General features: G+C 41.9%; 1 protein-coding gene across 1 annotated transcript; it reads left to right on the top strand.

Annotated features, from left to right (window-relative positions):
• Positions 1-404: 404 nt before the first annotated feature.
• LOC310830415 (vomeronasal type-2 receptor 26-like) lies at positions 405-13,568 on the top strand (the record flags this gene model as incomplete). Its single annotated transcript, XM_083710199.1, has 5 exons — positions 405-449; positions 8,632-9,492; positions 10,003-10,230; positions 10,896-11,022; positions 12,667-13,568. The coding sequence occupies 5 exons, from the start codon at positions 405-407 to the stop codon at positions 13,566-13,568; spliced, it is 2,163 nt and encodes a 720-aa protein (XP_083566325.1).
• Between the last annotated feature and the right edge of the window lie 3,373 nt (positions 13,569-16,941).

Below are 16,941 nucleotides of genomic sequence, written 5' to 3'. Positions count from 1 at the left end.
TATTTACAAATATTTTATAAATATTTATTAACAATTATAAAATACTGGTTTTTAACTGAGGAAAAGAGGATAAGTCCCAAGATTTTGCCTTTCTTGCTAAAAAGTGGGGAACTGCTATGTAATCACAACACCTACACATCCCAGAACAATAGAAGGAGTATGACATCACTTCATACATTACTACTACTAAAAAAAATAGCCATTCTACATATTGTTGGAATGCTAAATCAGCTTAGTAACATAGAGTGGGGCCCCAGAACATGAAGATTTCCAAACTCATTGTTCTCTTGCTGACCCTTCTGCTCTTTCATTTACGGAATAGACTCGGCCTCTTTCTCTCTGTACTGAGAGATGCCTTCCAGGATCCAGCAAGAAAGTGAAGGAGGGACAGCCCCCTTGCTGCTATGATTGCATCCCATGTGCAGAAGGGAAGATTGCAATCCAGGATGGTAGGAGAAATAAATAGATTAAATAGCACTAATAATTGAAAGGTGTTGTAAGGACGGCTGAGTTTAGTTTTCAAAAGAGATAATCTACTGTGTGTGTGATGCTGCCTCTTTCTGATCAGTGCCTTTAAATATGCTAATCAAATGAGAATGACCATGCATTTAGAGTAGTTGGATGGTATGTGGTTCAAAGCACTTCTTCTTCTTCTTCTTCTTCTTCTTCTTCTTCTTCTTCTTCTTGTGTGGCAAGGCTGCCAAACCAGCCCCTTGTTAGAATAAAATTCACACTGACACATAATTTTGGTTTAAGGTTATTGGGCAAAATTTTAGGCCACAACTTTATTGATTACAGAAATGTGAGTGGTATTGGCTTAGGAATTGGCAAAGGACCATATCAGACTCCCGCCCCTTTTGCAGGAAGTCAGTAAGGATAAACCACCCAAAGAGGAAGCCACATCGGGGAAACCCTCCTGCATCTCTCCTCGGTGTCCCCAGAGGCCTGGCATGGCCCTAGTCCCTCAAGCGGACTTCAGACAGGAACCAGGCCCTGGATTCCTTTAACAGAATACCCTTGGTCAATGGAGGGGCAGGAGATGGCTGACTTCCCCTCCCCCACGAATCAATGAGCCAATGCCTAACCGCCAAACCTTACAAAGTTGTGGCAATTGCTAAGAGGTAGGCGAAAGCCAAGTGGCCATTGCCAATCTGCCAAAAGCAAACATTCCTACCCGGCTCCCGGCCTAAGACAGGTGACCAACCAAAGTCCAAAGTAAGGCCAGAGAACACATAAAATAAAGGGCAGTTGGGTGGGTGTTCAGCAGTGCAAAGCAGGTGCCTGACACGCCTCACGTTGCAGCTTTTATATCACCCCACAGAAAAATGATTGGCCAGGAAGCCGGGGTGATCGTGGTGCCACCCTGTCATGATGGCGTTACTCCGCCCACACCAGGGGGGGGAACCAAGTTGGGGGCCTGACCGCAACCAGGAACACCCTTAAAAATGATCCCACTTCTGCTTCTTCGATTACTCATAGCCGAGTAAAATTGTCTTCCATAAGCAAAGCTTTCACAATGAGTCCATAAGTGACTGTGGAGGCAAATTCTGGTTCCACATGTCCTTCCACAGTGGTTTCCGGATCAGAGTTGATCATGATGTGGATTGGCCAAGCATGCCTTTCTCTTTGCACGTTTCTACCTTGTGTCCTGAGCATATCTAGAGGGGGTCTTGCCACTCCTTCTTATTTACACAGGCTGCAGCCTGGCTAGTGTGAATAAACATTCAGATGGCAATGGCACTGGCTGTGGCACTTACAGGACCACATAGCTCTGAACCAAATAAATTCAAGAATACGGCAGTAATTAAATACTGAGAATTATACCATATAATGTTTTGGCATATTGAGCATTCTCCGACTGTGGTCAGAATATTTGCAGTTAACTAGAGTGAAATAAAATACTGACGTGGAAGCTAATCCTGCAATAAAATTTTAGCAGACCACGAGGAAGCTCCTTTGTTTATTTTTTTAAAAATCTTTTTATTGAGTTCTTTCTCATAAAAAAAAAAACAGAAAATGACAAACTAAAGAATAACATTAAACAGAATTATAAACCCAGCAACAAACACCACAACAGAAAGAAAACAAAGGAAGCAAAAGAAAAAGAATAAGGCAAAGAACGCACACCAACAGTGATTGACTTCCCTTCAGAACGACCTGAGTTGTAATCCTCCTGCGGGGTATATCTTATCTCCTTTGTTCACACCTCTCAGACTTTATATGTCGCCTACTGTAATTTTAATGTTTCCTAAATTTGTTTCCATATATGTGAGAAATTTGCTCCAGTCATTATTAAATTTTACATTTTTCTGCTGCCTGATCTTCTGTGTCATCCGGAAGCTCCTTTGTTTCAACTGGGATTCAGTATGCATGTTCACACTGTTTGTAATTTGGACCAATCATAAGGAGACAACAAAGTACCTTAAGAGGAAATGGGGTGAGGGAAACAAAGCGTCTCAATTGGATAGGAAATTTAAACTAAATGGAATGTGTGGAATTTGTGCCAAACGTATAAAACTGTTTCAAACCCTTTGTATGACGTTTAATTGTTTTAGGTTAGATAGGTTAGTTATCCCCAGTTGAACCTTCTGCGCAGAATTAAACATTTTAGACTACAGTGGTACCTGTGGTTACATACTTAATTCGTTCCGGAGGACTGTTCTTAACCTGAAACTGTGCTTAACCTGAAGCACCACTATAGCTAATGGGGCCTCCCGCTGCCGACACTCCGCAGCCTTGAGATTTCTGTTCTTATCCTGAAGCAAAGGTCTTAACCTGAGTTATTATTTTTGGGTTAGCGGAGTCTGTAACCGGAAGCGTGTGTAACCTGAAGCGTATGTAACCCGAGTAACCACTGTACATTCCCCCTCTAGGACTTATGTGGTTTAGTGGCATATCCATGACATAGAGAAAGCTTAGACTGCAACAATAAAACATTGCATTGCATAAGATAGTACTAAACATGTGCATTGATTTAAACAGAGCTCTTTCTTCTCAGACAGGAAGTAAACATTTCACTAAACTGAAATCTATGACCTAATATATTTGTTTCCCCCCAGATATGAATGACTGTCATAAATGCCCAGACAAAGACTATGCAAGCAGGAACCGTGACGCATGTCTGCCCAAGAATATAAGCTTCTTGTCTTATGAAGAACCTTTGGGCATCAGTTTATCCTGTTTCTCTCTCTTCCTTTCCTTGATCACAGCTCTGGTACTAGGTACATTTTTGAAACACCACAACACACCCATTGTCATCGCAAACAACCGAAACCTCACGTATGCTCTCCTCATCTCTCTCCTGCTCTGTTTCCTTTGTGCATTGCTATTCATTGGCCGACCTGACAAGGTGACGTGCCTCCTCCGCCAAACAGCTTTTGGCATCATCTTCTCAACTGCTGTTTCTGGTGTCCTGGCAAAAACCTTCATGGTGGTTTTGGCCTTCATGGCTACAAAACCAGAATCCAGGATGAGGAAATGGGTGGGGAAAGGACTAGGCCACTCCATTCTCCTTTCCTGCTCCATAGTTCAAGCAGGCATATGCACTGTGTGGCTGGCAACCTCTCCCCCATACCCAGATGTGGACATGCACTCAATAACAGAAGAAATTATACTAGAATGTAATGAGGGGTCTGTGGTCATGTTTTACTGTGTCCTCATCTACATGAGCTGCCTGGCCACTGTCAGTTTTGCTGTGGCTTTCCTCGCCAGGAAGTTACCAGACAGTTTCAACGAAGCCAAGTTTATCACTTTCAGCATGTTGGTCTTCTGCAGTGTTTGGCTGTCCTTTATTCCCTCCTACCTGAGCACCAAGGGAAAATATATGGTAGCTGTGGAGATCTTCTCCATCTTAGCCTCTGGTGGTGGGTTGCTGGGTTTCATCTTCTTCCCCAAATGTTACATAATCATTCTGAGGCCTGAGCTGAACAATAGGGAACAGCTAATAAGGAAGAAAAAGTAAAGAAATGAGAAACCTGTCATCTTCTTTATTTCATGTTTTCCTCTGTGTTTACAGTAGAATATTTGGAAATATAAGTTCACCTGCTCCCTTTTATAATTTTTTCTAGACTCCAAATTCCCATAGTTGAAATTTCCTTTGTAAAATTGACTTATTTGCTTTGAGGAAAACAATCATATATTTACACATACATTATTCTGTTGCAGCATGTGTTGACAAGAAGAATTTGAGCAATTCTTGTCAAAATATACATGTAAGTAAATCTGTATCTAGCCTTAATTCTCACAGCTTTGAGTATAATGTGTAACTGTACTATTGCAGGCCATGGAATATTTGAGTATTCATTTATGGTCTATTGTTCTGTACTGTTCACAGTCAGATTTCACCATCAACTATCCATACTCAAGATCATAGAAATGTAAGATAATCCTCTTGAGTCAGGCCGATGGCCCATCTTGTACGGCAGCCTGTACTCACACTGACCAACCAAATTCCTGTGGGAAATAGAAATACTTTATTGTCACTGTACCACTTGTTTACAGTGAGATTAAACCTTCAAGCCGTATCCAAAAGCAAATGCATTGTCTTCTCCATTGTTTCCTATGGCATTGAGTTCCATAGATTATCTATGTACTGTGAAATAATTTACCCCCCCCCATTGAATTGGGTTCCCTCCCCCCCAAGATTTTGTCTGAATCAGGTCTCCTAATGACAAAATTCCATTGTTGATGACCATCATGAACTCCAAGGGATTTGTGTCAATTTTGGGTGCAGGTAGAGCTAATAGGGTACCCAGAATACATTGCTCATTCGGTCTTTGGTGATGCGCTACTTCACCCAACGCTTGAAGACTGGGATTACACCCAATGACTTAACCACCAAAAGTTTTGAAGTTTTGCTACTAGGAAGGCAAAACCTATGACCAATTTGTCTCCAGGCAAATTGACCTGAATTGTGAATGGAAATAAAAAGGGAGGGTGGGAGGGTGTCACTCTTCACCCAGCCTTCCTGCGTGAGCCTCCTGCAACTGTCCTTTTAAGCCTCACTGCCAGGCTAGACGAGACAGCAGCCAATAGTCACAGCCAGCAAGGCACTGCCCTCCAGGAGGCACCAGTGAGTGGCCCATTTATGGTGCCTTTTGTGTTGCAAAGACCCCTTCCCTTTGAGATCCAACAGCCAAGAATAATTCCTCTCCAAAGGCCAGCATATGTGTGTTCCTAGGCCATCGGGGAAGGAGGCTGAGCGTGAGGGGTCATTGCCACATGGTTGATGTGGATCCAGGTCCACTCAGTCAAATTCCAAGATGCTGACAACACCGTACTACATGTTGGAGTCTCCCTTTTTTACAAGGTCTTCTATTATGAACGTCTAACTTCACTAATACACCACTGGTCCCTTATTATCCACTGAAAGGGAATTTAACACAATAGTTCCGAATATGTGACAAACACATTTTCTTCTGCAATTCCACAGGGGTTCACAAGCATTGAATAAATAACTAAATTAAAACTTGGTTATTAACAGGGCTATAATTAAAGCTGCTGCTCCTCAAAAATCCCTCTGGACTTTAAGGGGCCACTTGCAAAAGTAACGGAAGGGATACTAAAATTATTTAAATAGGGTCTGGGATCCACAAGTCTGATCTTACATACTCCCAGATTGCATCGTCTCAGGAAACTTAACTACTGTTCAAATGAGGCAATTTTTATTTTGGAGAAGCTAATTATAATATTGACAGAGAAATCATGGGTTCCATGTAGAACAGACAGTTGCCTTTGTATTAAGCATGGTGGTTTTAGTGTTCTTGCTGCTGGAACTGATTTCTTACAATGTATGTGAGGCTCACATAGCAAAATGCAGGCTCCAAGGTCCACATCATCCACTTCACACATATCATCATCCAGGAGAGTTCCTCATTGGTGGCATTGTTTCACATGGTGGATTCTTCTCCTCTCCAGCAACATTCGCTGAGGAACCCCCACCAGCGCTGCCTGAAGAGCTTGTGTAAGAACTAAGCCACTCATTTAGTACATCCATGTAATGATCAAATGAATAATGACTGAGACTGCAAACGTTTAATGACTGAGACTGCAAATGTTTAAACTTTTACCTGGGGAAATACACTTTAGATATGAATGGGACTTATGCTGGTCCAGAAAATTGGAAGGAATCTCTTGTGAATTAAGAGAATACAGGAGAAATTCCATTTCTGGATAGAGAAATGAATATAAATGTATTGAAATGTATGCATGTTTGTGGGTTTGTGGTCTTTGAACAGCAAATTTTGATAGACTTTATCTGAAATACTAGAGTCTTCTGAAACTGAAGGTTCTTATGCTTTCATTTTCTGAACTTAGATTAAAGTTTGTTTCAGCACTGAAAGTTTGTTTCAGCACTGAAAGGTACTTATTATGAAGTATAGAATTTAGTGAATTCCAACGACCATCACTGACTCACGAAAAGGAGGTCACTGCAGAGAGAGACCAGAGACATTGTAAGTGTCAGAAAAAGATCTCAGACATGTAAGGGAAGACGTCCCATTACCCCACATTAGCATACCCTACTCTAGATACTATTAACCTTAAAAGATTGGTACAAAAGTAACAGCATGAATTTCAATAGGGACAATTGCACAAATCTAAGATGAGGAACACTTGGCTTGCCGGTAGTACATGTGGAAAGGTTCAAGGGATCTGCCTCAACATAGCGTCGTGATCAAAGGAAGTAATAATACTACTCTATTCTCCCTTGGTCACATGAAGTCCTGTATCCAGCTCTGACCACCACAATTTAAGAAGGATACGTATTAGCAAGCTGAAACATATGCAGGGGAGAGAAACAAAGATGTTCTGGAAACCAAGCCTTGTGAGGAATGGTTGAGGGAGTTTCATATATTTAGCTATGGTGAGGCTGAGGGTAGGAATGATAGCCATTTTCAAATATCTCAAGGGCTGTCACCAGGATGATGGAACACACTTGATTTCTCTTGCTCCAAATCAGGGTATTCAAGTTACAAGAAAGGAAATTTCAACTAAACATGAGGAAAAACTTTCTACTGATAAGATCTATTCAACAGGCAGAGTGTAACCCCCTCTGAACTCAGTATGATTAACTATTGTGTAAAAGGAAAGATCTGTTGAAGATTCTGCTGATATAGTTTGCAACTCTCATTCTAGGGTGGTGCCTAAGGGTTACCAGCACATCGTGGCCTTGGCATTTGCAGTCAAGGAGATCAACGAAGACCCTCACATCCTACCCAACATCACCTTGGGCTTTCACTTATATGACAGCTATATCAGTGCAAGGAGCACATATCTCGCCACACTGCTGCTTTTATCCATGGTGAAGAAATTTGTCCCAAACTATATATGTGATGTTGAAAATAATCTGACTGGGGTCATTGGGGGACTGGATTCTGAAATCTCCTTTTATGTGGCCACTGTTTTGGATATCTATAAGATTCCGCAGGTAGGACACCTATGTACAATACCTCTATTAGCTTGCATAGAGGAAGAGGCAGGTTCCTCAGCCACAGTTCCGGGTGAATATGAAATTGGAAGAACAACCATGTACACCACCTTGAGTTCCTTTGAAAATAAAGGTGGCACATAATTGTAATATAAGCAAACAAACAGACAGACAGACAAACCTGAATAAAGGGGAAGTTTGCAATACCTGAAAAAAATGTAACTTTCCCCTGTCTTACACACACACACACACACACACACACACACACACACAAACACACACACACACATTTAGATCACTTATAGTATATACCAAAGGCCGCTGATGGAACAGTGGGCTTCTCTCTCACCAACAGTTTAACATATTGCATCCTTTTCTGCTGAATTAGGAGGGTATCTGATATGAGTTGCTGATGGAATGGGGGAATTGCTTAAAGGATAAAATCAATAAGATTTTAGGTGCCAATGGAAAAATTAGTGCAGGAGGGCATGTCAAATAAGCTGCTGGGGAAGTGGGGGAAATGCTTACAGCTAAAAACCCTTACAGGTAGGAGCCTATTATATTCCTCCTTAGCACACCCGACATAATGAAAGACACAGAGAGGTTATGGGAAATTGCAGATAGAATCCAGTTCCGCAGGAGGACAGTGATAGTAGTTAGCAGCTGATTCACAAGTGAAATAAATGCTCATAAATAAAGTCTGATGGGACATGTGCATCATGAAGGAGAAAGACGAAGCTCCAGAGAAGAAATGTGCATCTAACCCAAGTTGCAATTCTGACAAAGCCAGATAATGTCCAGGAATTCTGCTGTTTAGGGCATGGTATGTTCCCCCATCCAGTTTTATCCATTGTACCAGACCCTGCCAAATTTTGCAATGACATAAAAATGTTTGTTTTTAAGTGAAGTAGACACAATGCCCTGCTCCAGACATCAATGTGTTAAAAAGATTCATAAAAATAATATAAAATAGACACAGTTCCCTTTCCAGTCATCAAATTAAAGGTTTAAAAATGAGAAAAGGGAGATGATCCCAGGTTTCAGCTCAATTGCATGTGTGTCTTTTGTAAAACTGAGAGAGAGGCAAACAAACCCTGAAACATAAGCAAAGGGCATATTTGACTAAAAGGGTTCACCTCATAATTTATATGAATGCTGTGAAAGGAATCTACTTTGTCTCTTCTATTCTTCCATTTGCTTTTTAGCTCATTTATGGCTCTGCTCCGGTGATGAATGGTAAAAGCCCAGGGCTTCCCTTCTACCAGATGGCAGCCTCAGAAGCCCTTCAGTATGAGGGAATTCTCTCTTTGCTTCTGCATTTCAGGTGGACGTGGATTGGAGTCATTGCAACGGATAATGACAACGGAGAAAGATTTGTGCAAACCATTTCCCCAATATTTACCAAGAGTGGTATCTGCTTTGCATTCCTGGAAAAAGTCCCCACTTTAAGTTTTATTTCTGAAATAGATGGCATGCTACAACAGGGGGCAAGTATAAATCATAAAATTTTTAGCAGCACAGCTAATGTAATAGTTGCCTATGGAGAATCTTATTCCATGGCAACTTTGAGATATCTTCCATACCTATCAGAACATGATGACATGACATACAATATAAAAAGTAAAGTATGGATAATAACAGCCCAGGTTGAGTTCACTTCATTTGTCTTTCAAAGGAATTGGGATTCAGGAGTATTCAATGATGCTATATCCTTTGAAATTCACTTCAGAAACCCACCAGGATTTCATCAGTATGTTGTGCACAGAAACCCTTCCAGCACAGATGGGGACGGTTTTATCAGGGACTTCTGGCAACAGGCTTTTGAATGTGTGTTCCCAGATATGACTGCAGACAGGGTGGAGAGGAATATTTGCACCGGAGAAGAGAAGCTGGGGAACCTTCCTGGATCATTTTTTGAAATGAGCATGACAGGCCACAGTTACAGTATCCACAATGCTGTATATGCCATGGCCCATGCTTTACATGCCATGTTCACATCCAGACTCAGGCACAGAGGAATGGCATACAGAGGGAGAGGGAAGAATCCGAATCCACAGTTTTGGCAGGTAATAGGCTAAACATCCTCAACTTGAAGAGGCCTGTTATTCCCCCACAAGGTATGGGTTTCCAAAGTGTTGTCATCTTGCTCATTCATCTCAGACATGGAAAAGCGCTTTTATGAAAGAAGTTGCAGACCACTGATATGTTACTGCATTCACAGATAAGAAGAAGTGGTAATGGTCGAGAGAGATGTTCAGCATTCTCTCGATCCTATATACACAAAATCCTCCCTCAGAGCAGGTGGTTGCACACCACTGTGGTGTCTCCAGAGATGATGAGGGACAGAGGAAAAGAGGTGTGGGGAGGGGAGATAAAGAAAGGTTGTAAAAAAGGGGAGAGGGAGAGAGAGGGATGTGGGAGAGAGAAAATTAATGGTCTCTATGCTTGGACCTGAATCCACTAACACTTGACTGAATCACCCCCACCAATTGCTGTAGGCTTTTCCTACAGGAAGAGGGGGGGAAATGTTCCACCCTGCCTTTTCTAAACAATTGCCTTTTCTGTTTTCAATCTAGCTCCATCACTTTCTGAGAAGTATCTCATTTAATAACACGGCCGGAGATGTGGTCTTCATCAACCAGAATGGAGAGGTGGTATCTAGCTTAGATATAGTCAATTGGATTATATTCTCCAACCAAAGTTTGCAGAGAGTGAGCGTTGGGAGGATAGATTTGCAGACTTCTCGAGACCAATCATTCATCCTTGATGAAGATGCCATAACATGGCACAGTTGGTTTAATCAGGTAGGACCACAATTTAGATAATTCCAAAGAATTTCAATATTACCTAAGCAATCATCATACACCTGCATGTCTACTCACTGTCTTTGAAACTGCATGTTCCTGTGTAGAACATAACCAATGCATACAGAGAGTCAGTGTGGTGTAGTGGTTAAGAGCGGTAGAGTCGTAATCTGGTGAACCGGGTTTGCATCCCCGCTATTCCACATAAAGTTGCTGGGTGACCTTGGGCTAGTCACACTTCTCTGAAGTCTCTCAGCCTCACTCACCTCACCGAGTGTTTCTTGTGGAGGAGGAAGGGAAAGGAGATTGTTAGCCGCTTTGAGACTCCTTCGGGTAGTGATAAAGTGGGATATCCAATCCAAACACTTCTTCATCCAAGTACCAGATTTTTAACTAAAGAAAAGAGGATAGATAAGCCCCAAGATTTTGCCTTTCATGCTAAAACTTGGGGAACTGCTATGTAATCACAACACCTACACATCCCACAACAATAGAGGGAGTATGACATCACTTCAAACATTACTACTACTAAAAAAAATGTGCCATTCTACATATTGCTGAAAGGCTGACTCAGTTTAGTAACATAGAGAGGGGCCCAGGAACATGAAGATTTCCAAACTCATTGTTCTCTTGCTGATCCTTCTGCTCTTTCATTTACGGAATAGACTCGGCCTCTTTCTCTCTGTACTGAGAGATGTCTTCCAGGATCCAGCAAGAAAGTGAAGGAGGGACAGCCACCTTGCTGCTATGATTGCATCCCATGTGCTGAGGGGAAGATTGCAATCCAGGATGGTAGGAGGAAAAAAATAGATTAAATAGATCCAGATTCAGCACTAATAATTGAAAGATGTTGTAAGGATGGCTGAATTTACTTTTCAAAAGAGATAATCTACTGTGTGTGTGATACTGCCTCTTTGTGATCATTGCCTTTCAGATAGTCTAAATATGCCAATCAAATGAGAATGACCATGCATTGAGAGTAGTTGGATGGTATGTGGTTCAAAGCATTTCTTCTTCTTCTTCTTCTTCTTCTTCTTCTTCTTCTTCTTCTTCTTCTTCTTTTTCGATCACTCATAGCCGAGTAAGATTGTCTTCCATAAGCAGAGTTTTAACAATGAGTCTGTAAGTGACTGTGGAGGCCAATTCTGGATCCCCATGTCCTTCCACAGTGGGGACATTCGCTTCCAGATGAGAGTTTATCATGGTGTGGATTTGCCAAATGTGCCTCTTTGCACGTTTCTAGTTTGCGTTCTGAGCATATCTAGAGCGGGACTTGCCACTCCTTCTGACTTACACGGGCTGCACCCAGGCTAGTGTGAATAAACATTCAGATGGCAATGGCCCTGGCTGTGGCACTTACAGGACCACATAGCCCTGAACCAAGTAAATTCAAGAATACTGTAGTAATTAAATACAATGCTACCTCGGGTTAAGAACTTAATTAGTTTTTGAGGTCCGTTCTTAACCTGAAACTGTTCTTAACCTGAGGTACCACTTTAGCCTCCCACTGCTGCCATGCTGCCGCTGCTGTGTGATTTCTGTTCTCATCCTGAAGCAAAGTTCTTAACCTGAGGTACTATTTCTGGGTTGGCGCAGTCTGTAACCTGAAGCTTCTATAACCCGAGGTACTATTGTACAGAGAATCATACCATATAAGGTTTTGACATACTGAGCATGCTCGGACTGTGGTCAGACTATTCTTGGTAACTAGAGTGAAATACAGTGGTATCTTGGGTTAAGTACTTGATTCGTTCCGGAGGTCAGTTCTTAACCTGAAGCACCACTTTAGCTAATAGGCCCTCCTGCTGCTGCTGTGCCGTAGGAACACGATTTTTGTTCTCATTCTGAAGCAAAGTTCTTAACCTGAAGCACTATTTCTGGGTTAGCGGTGTCTGTAACCTGAAGCGTATGTAACCTGAAACGTATGTAACCCGAGGTACCACTGGACAATACTAAAGTGAAATCTTATCCTGCAATAAAGTTTAGCAGAGAACAAGGAACTGTAATTTGGACCAATCTGAAACTGTAATTTGGACCAATCATAAGGAGACAACAAAGTTCCATAAGAGGAAATGGGATGAGGGGAAAAAAGCATTTCAATTGGATAGGAAATTTAAACTTAGTGGAATGAGTGGAATTTGTGCCAAATGTATAAAACTGTTTGAAACTCTTTGTATGACATTTAGCTGTTTTAGTGAGTTGAACCTTCTGCGCAGAATGAAACACTTTGGACTACTTTTCCCCTCATGGTCTCATGTGGTTTATTGGCATATCCATCAGATAGTCAAAGCTTAGATTGCAACAATACCACATTACAGAGCATCAGGCAGTACTAAACATGTGCTTTGATTTAAACAGAGCTCTATTCTTCTCAGACAGAAAGTAAACATTTCAGCAAGCTAAAATATATGACCTAATATATTTGTTTCCCCGCAGATATGAATGACTGTAATAAATGCCCAGACAAAGACTATCCAAGCAGAAACCATGATGCATGTCTACCCAAGGATATAAGCTTCTTGTCTTATGAAGAACCTTTGGGCATCAGTTTAGCCTGTTTCTCTCTTTCCCTTTCCTTGATCACAACTTTGGTCCTAGGTATGTTTATAAAACACCACGACACACCCATTGTCATTGCAAACAACCGAAACCTCACCTACACTCTGCTCATCTCTCTCCTGCTCTGCTTCCTTTGTGCTTTGCTCTTCATTGGCCAACCAGAGAAGGTCACGTGTCTCATCCGGCAACCAGCTTTTGGTATCATCTTCTCAACTGCTGTTTCTTGTGTCCTGGCAAAAACCTTCACGGTGGTTGTGGCCTTCATGGCTACAAAACCAGAATCCAGGATGAGGAAATGGGTGGGGAAAGGACTAGGCCACTCCATTCTCCTTTCCTGCTCCATAGTTCAAGTAGGCATATGTACTGTGTGGCTGGCAACCTCTCCCCCATACCCAGATGTGGACATGAACTCAATCACAGAAGAAATCATACTTGAATGTAATGAGGGGGCTGTGGCCATGTTTTACTGTGTCCTCATCTACATGAGCTGCCTGGCCACTGTCAGTTTTGCTATGGCTTTCCTCGCCAGGAAGTTACCGGACAGTTTCAACGAAGCCAAGTTTATCACTTTCAGCATGTTGGTCTTCTGCAGTGTTTGGCTGTCCTTTATTCCCTCCTACCTGAGCACCAAGGGGAAATATATGGTAGCTGTGGAGATCTTCTCCATCTTAGCCTCCGGTGGTGGGTTGCTGGGTTGCATCTTTTCCCCCAAATGTTATATAATTATTCTGAGGCCTGAGCTGAACAATAGAGAACAGCTAATGAGGAAGAAAATTTAAAGAAATAATAAACCTGCCCTTTGCCCTCTTTCGTACTTTTCTTTCATACTTTGGAAATATATGTTCAATTGCTGCCTTATATAATTTTTTATGTACTCCAAATTTCCATAGTTCAATAGAGAACAGCTAATAAGGAAGAAAAAGTAAATAAATGAGAAAATGTAATCTGCTGTATGTTATGTTTTTCTCTGTGTTTACAGTGGAATATTTGGAAATATAGGTTTAGTGCTGCCTTATATAATTTTTTTCTAGAATCCTAATTCGCATAGTTGAAAATTCATTTGTAAAATTGACTTATTTGCTTTGAAGAAAACAACCAAACATTTACACATACATTTTTCTCTTCTAGCATGTGCTGACAATAAGACTCAGAGCAATTCTTGTCAAAATATAAGGTAAAGGAACCCCAGACCATTAGGTCCAGTTGTGGACGACTCTGGGGTTGAGGTGCTCATCTCGCTTTATTGGCCGAGGGAGCTGGCGCACATCTTCCGGATCATGTGCCTTGCATGACTAATCCGCTTCTGGCACACCAGAGCAGCACACGGAAACACCGTTTACCTTCCCGCCAAAGTGGTACCTATTTATCTACTTGCACCTCCTGCTTTTGAACTGCCAGGTTGGCAGGAACAGGGACCGAGCAACGGGAGCTCACCCCGGTGCAGGGATTTGAACCACTGACCTTCTGATTGGCAAGCCCTAGGCTCTGTGATTAACCCACAGCGCCGCCTGCGTCCCTGTCAAAATATGCTTGTAAGCAAATCTGTATCTAGCCTTAATTCTCAAAGATAAAACTTGTCTCACATCTTTCAGCATAATGGGATCTGTGAAACTGTACTATTGCAGGCCATGGGATATTCTAGTATTCATTTATTTTCTGTTGTTCTGTACTGCTCACAGTCAGATTTCATCATCAACCTATCCATACTCAAGATTGTAGAGATATAAGATGATCCTCTTGAATCAGGCCAATGGCCCATCTCGTACAGCAGCCTGTACTCACACTGACCAACCAGATTCCTGTGGAAAATAGAAATACTTTATTGTAACTGTACCACTTGTTTACAGTGAGATTAAACCTTCAAGCAGCATCCAAAAGCAAATGCATTGTCTCCTCCATTGTTTCCTATGGCATTGAGTTCTATAGATTATCTATGTACTGTGAAATAATTTACCGCCCCCCCATTGAATTGGGTTCCCTCCCCCCAAGATTTTGTCTGAATCAGGTCTCCTTGGTGAAATTCAGAGAACTAGATAAGAAAGTGTGAATGATTTCTGCCCTGGTGCTTGGAAAAGATGGCAAGAAAGAACCATGCACAGTTCACTGGGCAGAGCATTCAACAAAGCCAGAACTGAAAAGTTTTATTTTCACCAACGCAAGTGATGGATCAGAACACTGTATTCTTAATACAAATACGTACAGTGGTACCTAGGGCTACAGATGCTTCAGTTTACAGGCTCCACTAACCCAGACATAGTACCTCGGGTCAAGAACTTAGCTTCAGGATGAGAACAGAAATTGTGCGGCAGCATGGTGGCAGCAGGAGAATCCATTAGCTAAAGTGGTACCTCACGTTAAGAAAAGTTTCAGGTTAAGAACAGACCTCCAGAAAGAATTAAGTTCTTAACCAAAGGTACCACTGTATTATATTTGTGGCAAGTATATTGTTGGACTTTCCATTGACTGTTGGCATCCTTCAGCCAATGTTTGATGAGCAGATAAAATTGATTAGACCTAACCATGATGAATGGAGAATACAAGTAAACCAGAGCTTAATCAGATTGAAAGTGGAATCAAAGAGGACAGAGAGACTTCAGGTTGTATGTGTATTCCCATAAGGGACCTCAGCTTTCTAGAATCCAGGCTTAACACCTCTGAATTTATTCCTGTTATACAGCTCTTAAGGGCACGAAGCCACTGCTTTCTTTTAGTTTCAACCATAAACCAGAGCCTACGTTGCCAGTATGTACTCACTTCTCTGGGAGTAAGTCCCATTAAATCTTAAAACACTTATTTCTGAGTAGACATCTGTACTGTTATACAGCAAGTTAACTTTGCTTGTTAATGAGTGTCTGTAAGATTATGTCCCCCTTGCAGAAGGTCCAGGTATTCAAGTGGAGACAGGAATGGTAGGAAGTAGAACTAATAATAATGAAAATGATAGTAATAATTTTGTTATTTATAACCCACCCATATGGCTGTGTTCCCCAGCCACTTTAACACAGTAAAATATATTATTTCTTTTCCTGTTATCTGCTTTCAATCCCCCTAGTGCAGAGATTGGAAGCCTATAGCCCTCCAGATATTGCTAGACTAGAGCCCTCATCATTGCTGACCATTTTCGATACTGACTGGGGTTGGTGGGTTTTGGAATCCCTCAACATCTCGTGTGCCACACATCCCCAAGCCCTGCCCTTGCCGAAGTGAAGCAGAATACATATTTAAAAAATAAAATGCATAAGTTTGCAGATGAAGCCAGAGACATCAGCATCGCTGAATGTATTTGGACACTGAATTAAAATTCACCAAAAACCTGGAAAGTCAGGCTCAGCAGCTTTGGGAATTCTGACCCACTCACCTGGTTATGGATGAACTGTGGGGTCCTCTTTCTCCCTACGGTGCCAGGTGACATAGGCTGACAGAATTAGGAGATAGTTTACATAAGCCGCTATAAAAGGAGTCATACAGGAGGGCATGGGGCACCAACTCAACCTCTCCAGAGTCATCAAGTTGGCTTGCATTGACACAAATCCCTTGGAGGTCAAGAGGGTCACCAACAGTGGAATTTTGTCACTAGTTTCTTTTATTGGCCTGCTCATCTCATATGGATTCATTCTCTACACAATCCACTCCAGTGTTCCCTCTGAAGGGACCACCAAGGCTGCCTCCACATGCACCTCTCACCTCATTGTGGTCACCATGTACTTTGGGCCCTGTTTCTTTATTTACCTGCCTCCATCAGCCCAGTTCATGATCGATAAAGTGTTTTCTGTCTTCCATATCTGTGTCACCCCCTTCCAAAACCCAACCAGCTATTCTTTGAAGAAGAAGGAGGTAAAGGCTGCAGTCAGAAGCCTTTCAACAAGGCTTTCCGCGCAGGTTTCCTCTCAAGGCCATCCCCACCATTAGACAGCATGAGGCAGCCACCTCTAGCAGCTGATTTTGGCTGTCTCAGAACAGTCAGTTATTTAATTCACTGTTTCAATGCATTTATACATGGTGGAAAAAGGAATAAGGAGAAGTGAATAAGGAGAGATTTTCCCCTCTCCTGTTGTATAACCCAGGCTCATTCAATGAAGCTGAAAAGAAAGTAATTCTTTATATTGCACACTTTGGAACAATAGACTTTGCTTGGGCCAAGTTCAGGAAAGA

Source organism: Podarcis gaigeae (genome assembly GCF_964106915.1).
Source record: "Podarcis gaigeae genome assembly, chromosome: 13".
In the NCBI taxonomy this organism is placed as follows: domain Eukaryota; kingdom Metazoa; phylum Chordata; class Lepidosauria; order Squamata; family Lacertidae; genus Podarcis; species Podarcis gaigeae.
The sequence above is the reverse complement of the archived record's forward strand: the minus strand, read 5'-3'. Positions and strand labels throughout refer to the sequence as shown.